This window comes from Heterodontus francisci, chromosome 20, assembly GCF_036365525.1.
Source record: "Heterodontus francisci isolate sHetFra1 chromosome 20, sHetFra1.hap1, whole genome shotgun sequence".
Taxonomy (NCBI): domain Eukaryota; kingdom Metazoa; phylum Chordata; class Chondrichthyes; order Heterodontiformes; family Heterodontidae; genus Heterodontus; species Heterodontus francisci.
The window spans coordinates 57068088-57084279 of record NC_090390.1 but is presented as its reverse complement, the minus strand read 5'-3'; the positions used below and the strand labels follow the sequence as shown (position 1 = coordinate 57084279).

Sequence of the window (16192 nt, the reverse complement as noted above, 5' to 3'; positions counted from 1 at the left end):
TGTATAAAAGGGGTACATTTTGATTGGAACTCATATGGCAGCTATCAGTCTCAAAATGCTGACTGCAGTCTGCATGAATTAAATTAAATTCAAGGAAAGTTCAAGACTATCTTATTTTAGCAGGAAATTTATCAGAATTCTCCATAAACCTTCTTCATTTTTGTAACTTCCACCACAGGATGCATGCATTTCACAAATAGCCAAAAGGACCTTTGAATATTCAATTTTCATTAAGCTGTAAGCTTTAGGAACTCATACCTGGATTGTGACCCAACCTTGTCATCTGATAGGGTTGGTCCAATAATTGGCGTCACTGAACAAAACTAGTTTTTCAGGCCTGGTTGGATGTTTGCTGCTTTGGAATGTAAAGTAAAACTGATCAAAGTGAAACCCAAGGAACTGTGAATGCTGAAGAACTGAGTCTTGTAGCTGGTCTGTGGTGAACAAGCTTGAACAGTGAGTACTCACTGCCTGCCCAGAAAGTCCCATGTTGCTGTCTGTGGAGCTTTTCCTGCTTGTCCTGGGGTTCTGTACCCACAGAGGGGCTGGTAAGTCACATTCCAACTACATTTCTTTGTACCTGGTCGAGGCAGTCATTAGGAGAACAGATCGATCAAATCAAAAACTACAGCAGCCTTTTCTTTATAAGCCAACTTTTGTTGGTGTAAGGGACGTTGATTGTGTGGTTCAGAAAACTAGGCATTTTGCAAAGTATAATTATTAAGTGTTCTTCCCGTAGCAGTACAAATTATAGTTTTATTTCATTTCCTTCCTTATGTTCCTTAGTTATTTTCTCATGAGCAGCTCTTCCAAGTCAAAAAGACACACACAAAGCAAGTGTTCCCCCTCCATTCCTGTACTTGTCTGGGAGTGGAACTGCACAAAATATCTTACACAGTTTCCCTGTTTAGTTATATTCTTATGAAAAACAAGCAAAAAGACAAAATGGGACGATTGAATGAGGCAAATATCCCTGTAGTCAGAGTCAAAGCTACACATAGTTCAGGGGTGATTCTCCTCAGCACTGTTTCCAGGGATTGAATCCCACCTTTGCCTCTCAGTAATCAAATCGATGAAGTACTCAGTGTATAGTTTACATTAAGACATCCTGTGACTAGTTTTAGTTCTGTTGTTCATCTTTTTATTTCCTTTGCTGTATCCTGGTTAAACACCAAGTCCATGAACACTTCTAGATGTCTTTCAATTTCACCTTTAGCTACTTCAGCGGCATTCATGGAGTATTATATATGTTATTCATTCTTCCTTCTGAGTATAATACTTCACAAACCATTATTAAATTGCATTTGCCACTGTTCACTTACAGTTTTACCTGATTCATTCCATTGGTTCTTGACTGCCTCATTAAATTCAACTCCCTTCCTTACATTGATATTGTTTGCAAATTTGACCAGTTTTAATTCAGAGTTCAAATCAAAGATACCGCTGTAAATCCGAAATAGTATGGGTTCCAGTAACAATGCATGGGGTATTTACCCCATCACCCCAACACTACAATCCTAAAGAACTGTTGCTTCCTACGCTTGAGGCAATTTCTTGTACTCCGTTACTTTAACATCAGACTCTACATGTACACTGATGTCATGCAGCTCTACCTCACACTACCTTTCCCGGCCTCACCACTGCTTCTGATTTGTCATGCTGTTTGTCCAACACTCAGTACTGGATGAGCAGAGATTTTCTCCAAAATAGTATTGGGCAGAATTAAGCTATTATCCAATCTTGAGTTGAGCTTCTGATCCCATAATCATCTCCATCTCCATCTCCAAGACTATCTATTTCCACTTCCATATTATTGCACATCTCTGCCCCCGCCTCAGCCTATCTGCTGCCAAAACATTCACCCATGATTTTGTTCCCACCAGCCTCAACTATTCCAGTGCGCTCCTGGCCAACAATCCATCTTCCACCCTCAGTAAATGTGAGCTCATGCAAAACTACTGCCTGTATCCTAACTCACACCAAATCTTGCTCATCAATCAGCCCGATGCTCATCAACCTACATTGGCTCCTTGTCTAATAATGCCTCATATTTAAAATTTTTATCCTTATTTTCAAATAATTCCATGGCCTCACACCTCTCTATTTGCACACCACCTCCAGACACGTACTCTCTGAGAACTCTACAATCCTTCAATTCTGGTTTTTTGTGCTTCCCCAGTTTCCTTCGCCTCAGCATTGGTCGCCGTGCCTTCAGCTGTCTAGGACCGATGCTCCGGAATTCCCTCCCTAAGCCTTTCTATCTCTCCACCTGTATCTCCTCCTTTAAGATGGTCCTTAAGGTCCAGCTCTATGACCATGCTTTTGGTCACTTATCCTAATATCTTCTTATATGGCTTGATGTCAAGTTTTGGCCAATAAAGCTCTTGTGAAGCACCTTGGGATGTTTTACTATGTTAAAGATGCTACGTAAATGCAAGTTATTGTCGCCGGTATTAAGCAAAGTCTTTATACTAAACGTTGTGAAATTTCAGCAGTTCAGTTAAAACATCCACAGTCTACTTAGAATGTAACTTTTTCAAAAAACTTAAAGAAGTTGACAAGATCTTCCCTTTCTGAAGCTGTGTTGGTTATCATTTATACTGCCCTAATTGAGTATGATATTTTACAGTAAAATGCAGTGAGCTAAGCCCAGACATCACTGCTAACCAAATCTTTTTGTGCAGCATGAAACTTCAGCACAAAATCTAGGCTGATACTTTGATGCAGCAGTTAGCAAGCTGCTGTCTTCAGCATGGGACATTAAACCCAGGACCCATCAGCCCTTCAGGTGGACATGAAAGATCCTATGTCACTGTTCCAAGGATTAGCGGAGTTATTCCCAGTATGCTTGCGAACATTTATCCCTCAACCTACATCACTAAAATGGATTATCTGAGTATTATCTCATTGCTGTTTGTGGAACCTTGCTGTCTGCAAATTGGCTGCCACATTTCCTACATTACAACAGTGACTATACTTGAAAACTCCTTTATTGGTTGTAAAGCCCTTTGGGACGTCCTGAGTTTGTGAAAGGTGGTATGTAAATGCAAGTTCTTTCTTTATTTCTTTAACATCACTTGCAATCAATTGTAAAAGTGATCATTTTGTCCAGCATGATTTCCACCAGTATGATTTGAAATATAAATCTGGATTTTAAATAGTCGGGGTGGCCCACCCCCCACCCCCCCATCATGTGGAGGGGTAAGCTGTCCATCACCGCCAGTGGCGTCAGCTGCCTGTGCGCAGGCACTGGCACCATTTTTAAAGGACAGCCAGCTCTGCTGGCAAATTTGCATTTTTAAAGTGAACCCCCCAAAATTTACAAAATAATATTGTAACACCCCTTTCCAACCCCCTGATAAAAATTACTGTAAGTATTTGCCCTTCACCCCACCAAAACAATTACCTTTGAATTCTGACCTTCCCTCCTCCCCAGACTGTACAAAGTTGAAAGTTCACCCCTTCTCACCAGCACCTACACTGATAATGCTGATTTGACCCCGTCTCCCCACACTGCACTGAAAATCTTAACTTCCCGCCCCCTCCCCACCAGTGTCATGCCTGCTTTCCCCAGATGGGGAATTGAAGGTGTGGGAATGCCAGCTGCCGCACTTAAGTTTGCGGCGGGACCAGCAGATTGCCAGTAAGCATATTTAAATGAATTAGTTTTAATGATTTAAATATGGAAATTGAGGTCCCTTCGCCCAGCAGCGAGGGGGCAGCCATGGAGCCTCACCGCCGGACCCTCCCGGCGTCGGCCTCCATGGCGGGCCTCTGCTAGCACAATCTTCTGGCATCCACCCCCACCCCTCACCCCACCACGGAGCCTGAGGTCATGGGCTTGGTAAAATCCAGCCCATACCTTGGTTTTGGGACAGTATTGATAAACTGGTAAAATGTTAATTCCCTCAGTGCATTACCGCATTATAACATGGCACTTGGGCTAGAGTGCGTCATATCCATTAAAAGGATTTAATTACATTTCATTAATTATAAAGTTTCATTTCAAAATTCAGGAACATTTATGGAACTTCAATTATTAGCCAATGATGGACTTCAAGATACTTGAACAGGACAGTGACTGCAATTTGATAGTTGCTAAAATCATAATTCAAAACTTGATTTTTTTTTTGTTTTATTTCATTAGATGCATCCTTGCACCAGACATCTAAGCTTTCTGCCTATGAAATCACTATTCCTAAACTTATAAGGCAACAACAGAAACTACATGTCGGACAGGTACGTGCTGTCTTCATTGACATGATCCAGACCTGTAAGATTCATTAATTTTGAAATTTTGCAATTCATATTTTTTTTAATTATTCATGGGATGTGGGCCTGACTGGCTGTGCCAGCATTTATTGCCCATCCCTAATTACCTTTAAGAAGATGGTGGTGAGCTGCCTTCTTCAACCGCTGCAGTCCATGTGAGGTAGATACACCCACAGTGTTATTAGGAAGGGAGTTCCAGGATTTTGACCCGGCGACAGTGAAGGAACGGCGATATAGTTCCAGGTCAGGATGGTGTGTGACTTGGATGGGAACTTGCAGGTGGTGATGTTCCCATGCATCTGCTGCTCTTGTCCTTCGAGGTGGTAGAGCTCGCGAGTTTGGAATATAAATGTCTTATTATAATTGTTATTCTGTGTCATTATATATATAGTGCGATAAAATGTGAAAAGAATTATGGCAATGCCAAGGAATATCTGCAACAGTTGTATTTCAGATTTTCATACCTGAGGTTTTTCTCAGTGGCTGAGTCTATTGATTTCATAGAGTGATTATAATGTATAGTATGCAACATTGATGTATTGTACACAGCGTAGCTTGAATAAATACTGACAATGGAAGTTGTACACCAGTGAGAGCTTAAACATCGTAACAGTTCTGTAGTTGTGTTATAACAATAGTGTATAACTAAAAGCGCTCTGTATTGAAATATAATTTTGTTGAAGTGGGAATGAGTTATTCCTAGGCAGATCTTCCTACATTAAAATGCTACTGATTATTTGCTTACTGCAGCAAATGTGGTCAGTTCCCTAGTGCATCATTGCAAAACAATGGGGGAAGCAATTCAACTTTGTTGGGGGCATAAACCGAGTGGTGGACAATCGACAGTCCAATATGTCCAATTTTCCTTTCCATTGAAGATCCCCTACCACCTAGTTTGCTCCACCAGCAAAGATGAATTTCACCTCCAATGTCTTGTACTTCCTCTTTCTGTTTATGTTGTGTCACCAGAGTTGATTTCTTTACAAAGGCAGCTTTTGAGCTCTTGCCGTTCTTCTTGTCATGTGATGCATGCAAATACTACAGTGGACGATTCCATACAAAAAGAATATTAGATCAGCAATATTAAGTTATATTAGTTAATTGCCTTTGGTCTTGGCACATTGGTTGGAAGAGATAATCAACTATGGCTGTTCATTTTTCCAATGTAAAATTGGCTTTCAAACTTTGAATTTTGCCACAGCTAAACTGCGCTGGTAGTGCACCGGATGACATGTTGGCTCAGGTTGTTCAAGTGCCTAACTGAAACAGACGTTAGGCTCCTCAAATATGTAAATCACAAACTCGCTTCGTGTGTGAAAGTGAAAATCAGGTGTAAATGGCAGAGCCTGTGCTGCATACAACAGTCGTTGATCAGCCTATCCAGGGAGTGTTGGAGGCCGCTCAAAAAACAATTTTTGTTTGTGGTGGGGAGCCCACCTCAGGGGAAAGAGGAATATTGTGGTAGCAGGCTTTGGGTTCCTGCAGTAGTGGAGGTGAAGAGAAAATTTGAAAACATTCAGAATTCCCGGGCAGAAGGAACATAGTTGATCCTAGATTTAAATTTTAAATGTCCATCCACCAATGTTAGTAAAACAGGATATCGGGAATGCACCAACATTTAAGGAGCTCAGCTGTTCGGGTCTGACAATCGATACTGTTCCGACTAGCACAGCTCCCACAGTAGTAAGGGATACAAGGAGATAAGAAACAAAACTCATATAAAAGAATAACAACATTCTGACTGCAAACTTTTATTGTTACCCTTTCAACAGCTAGATAGAAGAATTTTTACTCTATATGTGTGCCGTATATTACTGTTAATTAGAATCATAGAATGGTTACAGCGCAGAAGGAGGCCATTCGGCACATCGTGTCCATGCCAGCTTTCTGCAAGAGAAAATCAGCTACTCCAACTCCCTTGCCCCTTTCCTGTAACGCAGCAAAATGTTTCTCTTCAAGTGCTTATCCAGTTCCCTTTTGAAAGCCACGATTGAGCTCGCCTCCACCACACTCTCAGACAGTGCATCCAAATCCTAACCACTTACTGCATAACATTTTTCCTCATGTCGCCATTTCTTCTTTTGTCTTCTTGTTCTCAAGCCTTCTGCCAATGGGAACAGTTTCTGTCTATCTACTCTGTCTGGACCCCTCATGATTTTGAGCACCTCTATCAAATCTCCTAATCTTCTCTTCTCTAAGGAGAACAGCCCCAGCTTCTCCAAATCGATCCATGGAACTGAAGTCCCTCATCCCTGAAATCATTCTCCTTTCTACACTCTCTCTAAAGCCCTCACAGCCTTCCTAATGTTTGGTGCCCAGAATTAGACACAATACTCCAGTTGAGGCCGAGCCAGTGTTTTATAAAGGTTCATCATAACTTCCTTGCTTTTGTCCTCTCTGCCTCTGTTTATAAAGGCCAGGATCCCATATACCTTTTTAATCACTTTTTCAACCTGCCCTGCCACGTTCAATGATTTGTGCACATATACCCCTTGATCTCTCTGTTCCTGCACCTGCTTTATAATGGTAGACTTTATTATATATTGTCTCTTCTTGTTGTTCCTACCAAAGTGTACCACTTCACACTTTACTGTATTAAATTTCATCTGTCATTTGTCTGTCCATTCCACCAGCCTTTGTCCTCTTGATGTTGATCACTATCCTCCTCTCAGTTCATGATAGTTCCAAGTTTCGTGTTCTTTGCAAATATTGAAATTGTGCCCTCTACCTCCAAGTCTAAGTTATTTTATATATATTATATATATATCAAGAAAAGCATATGGTCCCAACATCGGGACTTGAGTACTATAAAAATCCAAGTTTTTCTATTAAAATGATAGAGAGCTAATAAATCAGCCAACACAGTCTTTTGCAATATCTTTAAAAATTGTAATTTATTTTTATTATTACTGCAGGAAATATGGGAGGATCAAATGTCTTATTCAATTAATTTGGAAGGTGTAGTGTATGTACTAAAACTGGAAAGGAACAAGTAAGTATTTGATATTTGTTAGTCATTTTATTTTGTTTAAATATGTTATTCCTTCTGTGGGTCTATGTAAATATAGAATTTAAATAATTCTAAAGCATTGGATGATGGAACTGTATCTCTCATCATAATGTTTCACTGGGTAATGCACCGTATTGTTTGATACTGAGTCAAACAGATTTCAGTCAGGGTGACAATGGTGGGTGGCATGAGAACTGGATTCACTAGTCAAAAAAGGAAGAAAAAAATCACATTTTTTCACTGACCAGTGACTCTTATAAAAAATGCATGTGTCTGAATATCAGGCTTGGCACTGATGCTTCAATGATGTGTCAATCTGCATGATTTAGGCTCAAATATGCAGAATGGTCATTTGGGTGAGATAAGGAAAGATAGACTTGCATTTATACAGTGCTTCATCATGGCTCTCAGAAATGCCCCAAAGCACTTCACATAGAGTGAACTATTTTGAAGCACAGCCACTGTTATTAAATAAAGTCAACCTTTTGCACTAGCAAGTACCGACAATCAGCACTGAGATGATCAGTTAACCTGTTTCGGTGGCACTGGTTGAAGGAGGAATGTTTGCCAGAAACATTGGAAAAGCTCGGCTCTTTAATGTCCAGCGACAGCAGTGGAACAGACAGATGGGGCTTCAGTTTAGTTTCTCCACTAAAAGAAGGAAACTCTGACAGTGCAGCATTGAATAGCCTAGCGTTGGAAGGCTGCCGTTGCCTTGTTCTGGGATTCAAATCTGTTCCCTCTCCTTCACTACAGCAAAATAGAGCAAGGAGATGTGGAGCAGTAAAGGCTTTTGAGCTGCATTGTGTACTACAGGACTAGAATTATCAAGTGCTCCTTAGCACTTTAAAAAAGCACAGTCATTATGTGGTAGGTGGAGTCACTGCCATCAGAACAGGACAGGAAATAATAAGACAACAAACTTCACTGTTATGGGCAGTATTTGTTTCGTCACTGCTTAGACATTTAGCTGTATATAACAGCACAAATACTGTAAGTCACTGTACAGTTGATTCATTGGAGTGAGATAAAGATGGCTGTCTTTAAATATTTCTTAAAAATATAAGAATTAGTTTTACAACACCACATTCTCATTGTGGGGCCTTGCCTACTGGATATGCAACTTCATTGGGCTGAATTTTCCCCACAGAGGCGGGAAACAGGAGTCGGGACTGTTTTCAGGCCAGGAACCTGCCTCCAGTGAGAAACTGATTAAAGTCAAGATGTTCACTTGGGTGAGCCCTTAATTGGCATGAAGACAGGTTGTCTGTCCAATCCAGGGTGGCGGGCGGGCTCTGAAGCTGGAGGGCCAATGAAAAGCCTTCCAGCTTCAGAGAAGTCTGCAGTCTAAGGTAACTAACAGGAAGGGTGCTTAAACAAGAAAGTGCCCTCTCAGCCACTTTATTAAAAACTTTAATAAAAAAATACAAAAAGCACTATGGGGTAGGAAGTGGTGCTGGTGGAGCCCCTCTACAGCACTTACCTTCCAGGAGCGCAGCGGAGAGGAGCGGACCTACGGGAGGAAAACGGAGCGAGGTGCGGTTAAATATAGTGCGAGGATCGTGGTCTACAACACTTAACTTCCGGGAGAGCAGCGGACAGGAGACCAGGCGCGCCTGAGTTTGAAGAAACAAGTGAACAGTGACATCACTGGAAAGCTGCAAGGTGATTGTTTGGTGAGTGACTGCTGTTAGGGAGTATCTGTAAATAGCTGGGTTAATAAACTACTGTTAGGGTGTGTGTGTAAATAGTTGGGTTATAGCGTCTCAACAACTGGCAGACGAAAAACAAGTAAAAAATTAAGTATTAATGATAAGGAACAAGTGACTAGCTGGTGACTATTAGCTTTTGTGAGTAAGGTTTATTTTAACTGGTGAACTGTATTGATTATTAGTAGGATTTATCAGTACTGGTAAGGTTTTATTAATAGTTCTAAGGTGTTGTAGTATTGGTAAGGTTTCTTTTTTTAGCAGTAGCAAATGGTCAACTAATAAGTAAAGATATGGCAGGGTTGCTTCAACCTCGAGTGTGCACCTCCTGTGCTTTGTGGGAGCTCCAGGATGCTTCCCGTATCCTGGAGAACCATTTGTGGAGGAAATGTTGTCAATTGAAGCAGCTTGAGCTCCAGGTTTTGGAGCTTGAGCGGCAGCTGGCAACACTGCGGTGCATTCATGAGGATGAGAGCTACATGGATAGCACGTTTGTAGATGTGGTCACCCCACAGCTTAAGAGTATGCAGGGAAAGAGGGAATGGATGACCGCCAGGCAGCCAAAAAGATTCAGGCAGGTAGTGCAGGAGACCCCTGAGTGCATCTTGCTCTCCATCAGGTATTCAGTTCTGAGTAGTGAGGAAAGTGATGCTTCACCCAGGGAGTGCAGCCAGAGCCAAGTCCATGGCACCACGGGTGGCTCAGCTGCACGGGGGGTACAGGGAAGACTGGAAGAGCCATAGTGATAGGTGATTCAATAGTCAGGGGAACAGACAGGCATTTCTGTGGTCGCAAACGTGAATCCAGGATAGTGTGTTGCCTTCCTGATGCCAGGGTCAAGGATGCCACTGAACGGCTACAGAGCATCCTGAAGCGGGAGGGTGAACAGCCAGCAGTCATGGCCTACGTCGGAACCAGTGACATAGGTAGAAAGAGGGATGTGGTCCTGCAGTCAGAATTTAGGGAGCTAGGTAAGAAATTAGCAAGCAGGACCTCAAAAATAATTATCTCTGGATTACTCCCAGTGCCACACACGTGAGTATAGAAATAGAAGGATAAGACAGATGAATGCGTGGCTGGAAACATGGTGCAGCAGGGAGGGCTTAGATTCCTGGGACATTGGAACCAGCTCTGGGGGACATGGGACCTGTACAGACCGGATGGGTTGTGCCTGAACAGAGCCGGGATTGAGTTCCTTGTGGGACATTTTGCTAGTGTTGTTGGGGAGGGTTTAAACTAGTTTGGCAGGGGTTGGGGACCGGAGGGTAGACTCAGTTGGGCCAAAATCAGAAATGAAAATGGAAGGCAGAAAATTAATGGATGAGTCTGGAAGACAGAGGAAACAAAGGTTAGAAAATAAAAAAAGAGTTTGGCAGTACTCAAGGGTATCTATTTCAGTGCAAGGAGTATGCAAATAAAGCAGATGAGCTGAGGGCACAGATAGACACATGGCAGTATGATATCATAGCTATTTCAGAAACATGGCTTAAGGAGGGGCAGGAATGGCAGCTCAACGTTCCTGGTTACAGGGTTTTCAGATGCGATAGGGAGGGGGATAAGAAAGGAGGGGGAGTGGCAATTTTGGTCAAGGAAACTAATACAGCTGTGTGGAGGGTTGATATTTTTTATTTTTATTATTTAGAGATACAGCATTGAAAAAGGCCCTTCGGCCCACCGAGTCTGTGCTGACCAACAACCACCCATTTATACTAACCCTACAGTAATCCCATATTCCCTATCACCTCCCTACACTAGGGGCAATTTACAATGGCCAATTTACCTATCACCTGCAAGTCTTTTGGATGTGGGAGGAAACCAGAGCACCCGGCGAAAACCCACACAGACACAGGGAGAACTTGCAAACTCCGCACAGGCAGTACCCAGAATCGAACCCGGGTCACTGGAGCTGTGAGGCTGCGGTGCTAACCACTGTGCCACTACGTTGGAAGGTTCATCAAATGAGGCCATATGGATTGAGCTAAGGAACAAAAAAGGGGCAATCACACTGCTGGGAGTGTACTATAGACCCCCAAACAGTCATAGTGAGATAGAAGAGCAGATATGTAGGCAAATCTCTGAGAAGTGCAAGAACAATAGGGCACTAATAGTAGTGGATTTTAAGTACCCCAATATTAACTGGGATAGTTTTGGTGAGAAAGGAATTGAGGGAGCAGAATTCTTGAGGTGCATTCAGGAGAACTTTTTTGGCCAGTATGTAGCAAGCCCAACAAGAGAGGGTGCAGTTTTAGACTTAGTTTTAGGAAATGATGGGCAGATGGAAGGAGTGGCAGTGGGAGAGCATTTTGGTGATAGTGATCATAATTCAGTCAGTTTGAACATAATTTTGATAAAGGACAGAAATAGAACAGGAGTTAGAGTTCTCAATTGGGGCAAGGCCAATTTTACTAAACTGAGGAGTGATATGGCAAAAGTGGACTGGAAATAGATACTTGAAGGTAAATCAGTGTCAGAGCAGTGGGAGGCATTCAAGGGGGAGATTCAAGGGGTTCAGAGTAAACATGTTCCCAGAAAGAAAAAGGGTGAGACGGCCAAATCTAGAGCCCCATGGATATCAAGGAGCTTACAGGGTAAGATAAGGCAGAAAAGGAAAGCTTATGTCTGACACCGAGAGCTCAATACTACAGAAAGCTGGAGGAGTAGAGAAAGTGGAGGGGTGAAATCAAAAAGGAAATTAGGAGAGCAAAGAGAGGGCATGAAAGAATATTGGCAAGCAAAATAAAGGCAAACCCAAAGATATTTAATCAATACATTAAGTATAAGATGATAACTAAGGAGAGAGTAGGGCCCATATAAGACCAAAAAGGTAACCTATGTGTAGGGGCAGAAGATGTTGGCAGTTTCTTAATGAATACTTTGCGTCTGTCTTCACAAATGAGGGGGATGATGCAGATATTGCAGTTAAGGAGGAGGAGTGTGAAGTAATGGATGTGATAAACATAGGGAGAAAGGAAGTATTAATGGGATTAGCATCCTTGAAAGTTGATAAATCACCAGGGCCAGGTGAAATGTGACCTAGGCTGTTAAAAGAAGCAAGAGAGGAAATAACGGAAAGTCTGGCCATCATTTTCCAGTCCTCACTGAAGACAGGTGTGATGCCGGAGGATTGGAGAACTGCTAATGTTGTACCTCTGTTTAAAAAGGGAGGAAGGGATAGAACTAATAATTACAGGCCAGTCAGTCTAACCTCAGTAGTGGGCAAATTATTGGTATCTATTCTGAGAGACAGGATAAACTATCACTTAGAAAGAACAGGTTAATCAATGATAGCATTGATTTGTTAGGGGAAGATTTTGTCCGACCAACTTAATCGAATTTTTTGAAGAAGTAACACGCAAGATAGATGAGGGTAGTGCAGTTGATGTGGTCCACATGGATTTTAGCAAGGCTTTTGACAAGGTCCCACATAGCAGACTAGTTAAAAAAATAAAATCCCATGGGATCCAGGGAAATGCAGCAAGGTGGATACAAAATTGGCTCAGTGGCAGGAAACAAAGGGTAATTGTTAATGGGTGCTTTTGCAACTGGAGGGCTGTTTCCAGTGGTGTTACACAGGGCTCAGTACTGGGTCCCCTGCTTTTTGTGGTATATATTAACGATTTGGACGTAAATGTAGGGGGCATGATCAAGAAGTTTGCAGATGATACAAAGATTGGCCATGTGGTAGATAGCAAGGAGGATAGGTGTAGGCTGCAGGAAGATATTTATGGACTGGTCAGATGGGCAGAAAAGTGGCAAATGGAATTCAACTTGGAGAAGTGTGAGGTGATGCATTTGGGGAGGTGAAACAAGGCAAAGGAATACACGATTAATGGGAAAATACTGAGAACTGAAGTCAAAGACCTTGGAGTGAATGTCCACAGATCCCTGAAGGTAGCAGGACAGGTTGATAAGGTGGTTAAGAAGGCATATGGAATCCTTCCCTTTATTAGCCTACATATAGAATATAAGAGCAGGGCGGTTAAGCTGGAACTGTATAAATCATTGGTTACATCACAACTTGAGTACTTTGAGCAGTTCTGATCACCTCATTACAGAAAGGATGTAATTGCACTAAAGAGTGTAGAGAGGAGATTTACGAGGATGTTACCAGGACTGGAAAAATGCAGCTATGACAAAAGATTAGATAGGCTGGGGTTGTTCTCCTTGGAACAGAGAAGGCTGAGGGGAGATCTGATTGAAATGTACAAAATTTTGAGGGGCCTGGATAGAGTGGAGGTGAAGGGCCTGTTCACCTTAGCAGAGAGGTCAGTGACTAGGGGGCATAGATTTAAAGTGATTGGTAGAAGGATTAGAGGGGAGATGAGGAAAAGCTTTTTCACCCAGAGGGTGTTGGGTGTCTGGAACTCACTGCCTGAAAGGGTAGTTGAGGAAGAAACCCTTAACTCATTCAAAAGAAGTCTGGATATGCACCTCAAGTGCCGTAATCTGCAGGGCTATGGACCAAATGCTGGAAGGTGGGATTAGAATGGGTGGATTGTTTTTCAGCCACGCAGACACAATGGGCCAAGTGGCCTCTTTCTGTGCCTTAAACGTTCTATAATTCTACAGGGCAGCCTTTGGCTGTACACCCACCCAGGCAGGCAAGGAGGGCCTGTAGGCATCCAGGAGTGTTGGCATCCCAGCCTGCCACTGGCTGCCTGCCTTCAGGCCATTGATCTGTTCCCTATCATGTCAGGAAGCTGGAGGCCAATTAGAAAATCCCAGTCAGCCTCCTTAATCCCTGCTCAACAAGGCTCTAAACGAGCCAAACTGCCTGCCTGCCCCTTGGGGTGGGCAACCTTCCTGGATCTCAAACCTGCATTGCCAAAATGGCAACATCGGGAACAGGATCAGGAAACTGGCACGTCGGCCAGCCTTGTAATTTTCAGGCCCTGTGCGCCTCCATTCCTGATGTCAGTGGGCCCGAAAATACTGCCAATGATTTCTGTCAATTAAATTTAATGGATAGAAAATCTTTGAGCGAGTGTAATTGCATAACCTTACTGTTACGTACTTCTAAAACCTAAGTACTGTTGGGCAGAGTGAAGTATTGTGCAAATATCCTCCCTTAATATAACACAAAAACAGCTGAGGTTGTGCAATGAGGGCAATTTCTCATCTTCACTTCATGAAACACTGAGAAATGCATATCAAAGTATGTGCTTCTGTGTTTTTAAAGTCTAAGAGGCACATGATAATTCTAGCCCTGTGACACACAGTATGGTGCAAACGCCTCTTCTGCTCCATGTCCTCTTGCCCTAAGTTGCTGCAGGGAAGGAGAGGGAATGACATTAAATCCTAGCACTAGCAATATTGGGCTATAAATGGAGGCTTAGAATCAAAGTGATCAGTTTTGAGTTTTAGCTTTCCCAGTACAGGGCTTCTGCGTGACAGGAGCATATATTGGGAATTAGGGCATGCTTCTGTTTTTGTTTCAGATTTTCAGTATTTGCAGTATTTTCCATTTTATTTGTGGTTATTTATCTCATCACTGTTTATTCAACCTTGCTGTATGCAACACAACAACAATGGCTGTACTTCAAAAATAATTTGCTGGCTTTGAAGTGCTTTGGGACGTTTTTATAATACAAATGGAATATAATATAATTTAATATAAACAGAAATTCTTTCTTTGCACACCATTTATCCAGTAAGTTATCAGTTAAGGCCCTAAGGTGATTATTATCATTATTATATAAATGTTGTTTTACAGGAAGCTGCTTGCTAAGGATTTTGTACAATATACATATGACAAAGAAGGCAAAATGAAGGCATCTCAACCCAAGATTCAGGTCAGTACATGACAGTTTGGCTTATAAGCTTCTTTTACCACAATATAGCAGCACAGTATAGTCAGCATGAGACTTATCACAGCCCCCAGAGTCATTTGGACATCCACCCACTAAATAAAATCTTATAATTTGGCTGAAGTTGATACTAAATTGGAATTCCTACTCAGATACCAGAATTAAGTACTGGTCTGTATGGAGTTAGTTGACTTTAACTAGTGTAGTAGGAGCTCTAGTTAGGGCAGAGAAAATCAGCTAGAGTTGCTGATCACTGTCCAATAACTTCTACTGACTATTGCTGAAAATAGAGGAATATTGTCGAAGCTTTTTGTCTTGCACTTATTAGGACAATTTGCAAGAATAACCAATATAAGAGAAAACAACAACTTATACTGCATGAGAACAAAGTGCTGATTGGTAGAGTCATTGCCATGGAGAATGCACCAGTTTACGGTGACAGACAGTTAACTGCCAAGCTTTGTTTGAAACTTTTCAGGGCTGAAAAAGGCTGCCTTAGGCCCATTCATAAACTGAAAAGTGCCCATTCTGCCTCAAATTACCCTGGAAGGGTAATGTATCCCAAAAGTTTGAGCAACAGATAAAGCTAGCTGTTTCACGCTGCTACTATGCAGTAGCAACACGTATGTGCTCGCCACTAACATGATGCTGGCGTCAAGCCAAAAAGACATCCTGCCTATCATACAAATGAGTAATGTGATATATGAATTTCAATGCCAGTGTGATGCTCGGTATATAGGTCGTACGTCCCAAAGACTGGCGGAGCGTATCAAACATCATGTCCCTTCCGCTGTTCGCAATGGGCAAGGTACGGGCTGTACCCAAACAGCCCGTGCTTGCAAAACTCAAAACCCAGTGTCCAACATTAGATGTGATTCTGCGATTGGACAACATTTGCTAAATAATCCACAGCCTGCTAAAAATTACGCTGACAACCAATTTAAGATTGTCAGTAGGGCTCGCAGCATGGCGCATTTATGAGTACTGGAAGCTATATATATTAATACACAAGGCCCTGTTCTTTGCAAACAGAAAGAAAATGTACAAACATTGGGCCTGTTTCAGCTGAACAAAATATGTGACAGCCATTCGCTGGTTCATTCCTCAGGGCAATGCCTTGATAAATCAGAGTCAAGCTGTCTGGTTTAAATTTCAAACAAAGCTAGACAGTTAACTTTCAGTCACCATAAACTGGTGCATTCTCCATGGCAATGCCTCTACCAATCAGAGTTCACTTGCCAACCAATCAGCACTCTCTTGTTTTCCCTTACATTGGTTATTCTTGCGATTGTCCTGATGAGTGTAAGATGAAAATCTTCTCTATTTTTAGCAATACTCATGTTCTGTACTACTAAATGACTATTTCTACTGACTAGTGAAATTTGTACGCGCGC

The 16192-nt window shown here is 42.1% G+C and overlaps 1 protein-coding gene across 1 annotated transcript in view; it reads left to right on the top strand.

The window, feature by feature from the left end:
* The first annotated feature begins 487 nt into the window (after positions 1 to 487).
* Positions 488 to 16192, top strand: part of LOC137380651 (disintegrin and metalloproteinase domain-containing protein 9-like) — a 71451-nt gene continuing 55746 nt past the window's right edge. Inside the window, exons 1-4 of the mRNA XM_068052816.1 lie at positions 488 to 548; positions 4148 to 4239; positions 7188 to 7264; positions 14705 to 14783. Of these exons, the coding sequence (XP_067908917.1) occupies positions 488 to 548; positions 4148 to 4239; positions 7188 to 7264; positions 14705 to 14783 (309 nt within the window). The remainder of the gene's footprint in view (positions 549 to 4147; positions 4240 to 7187; positions 7265 to 14704; positions 14784 to 16192) is intronic.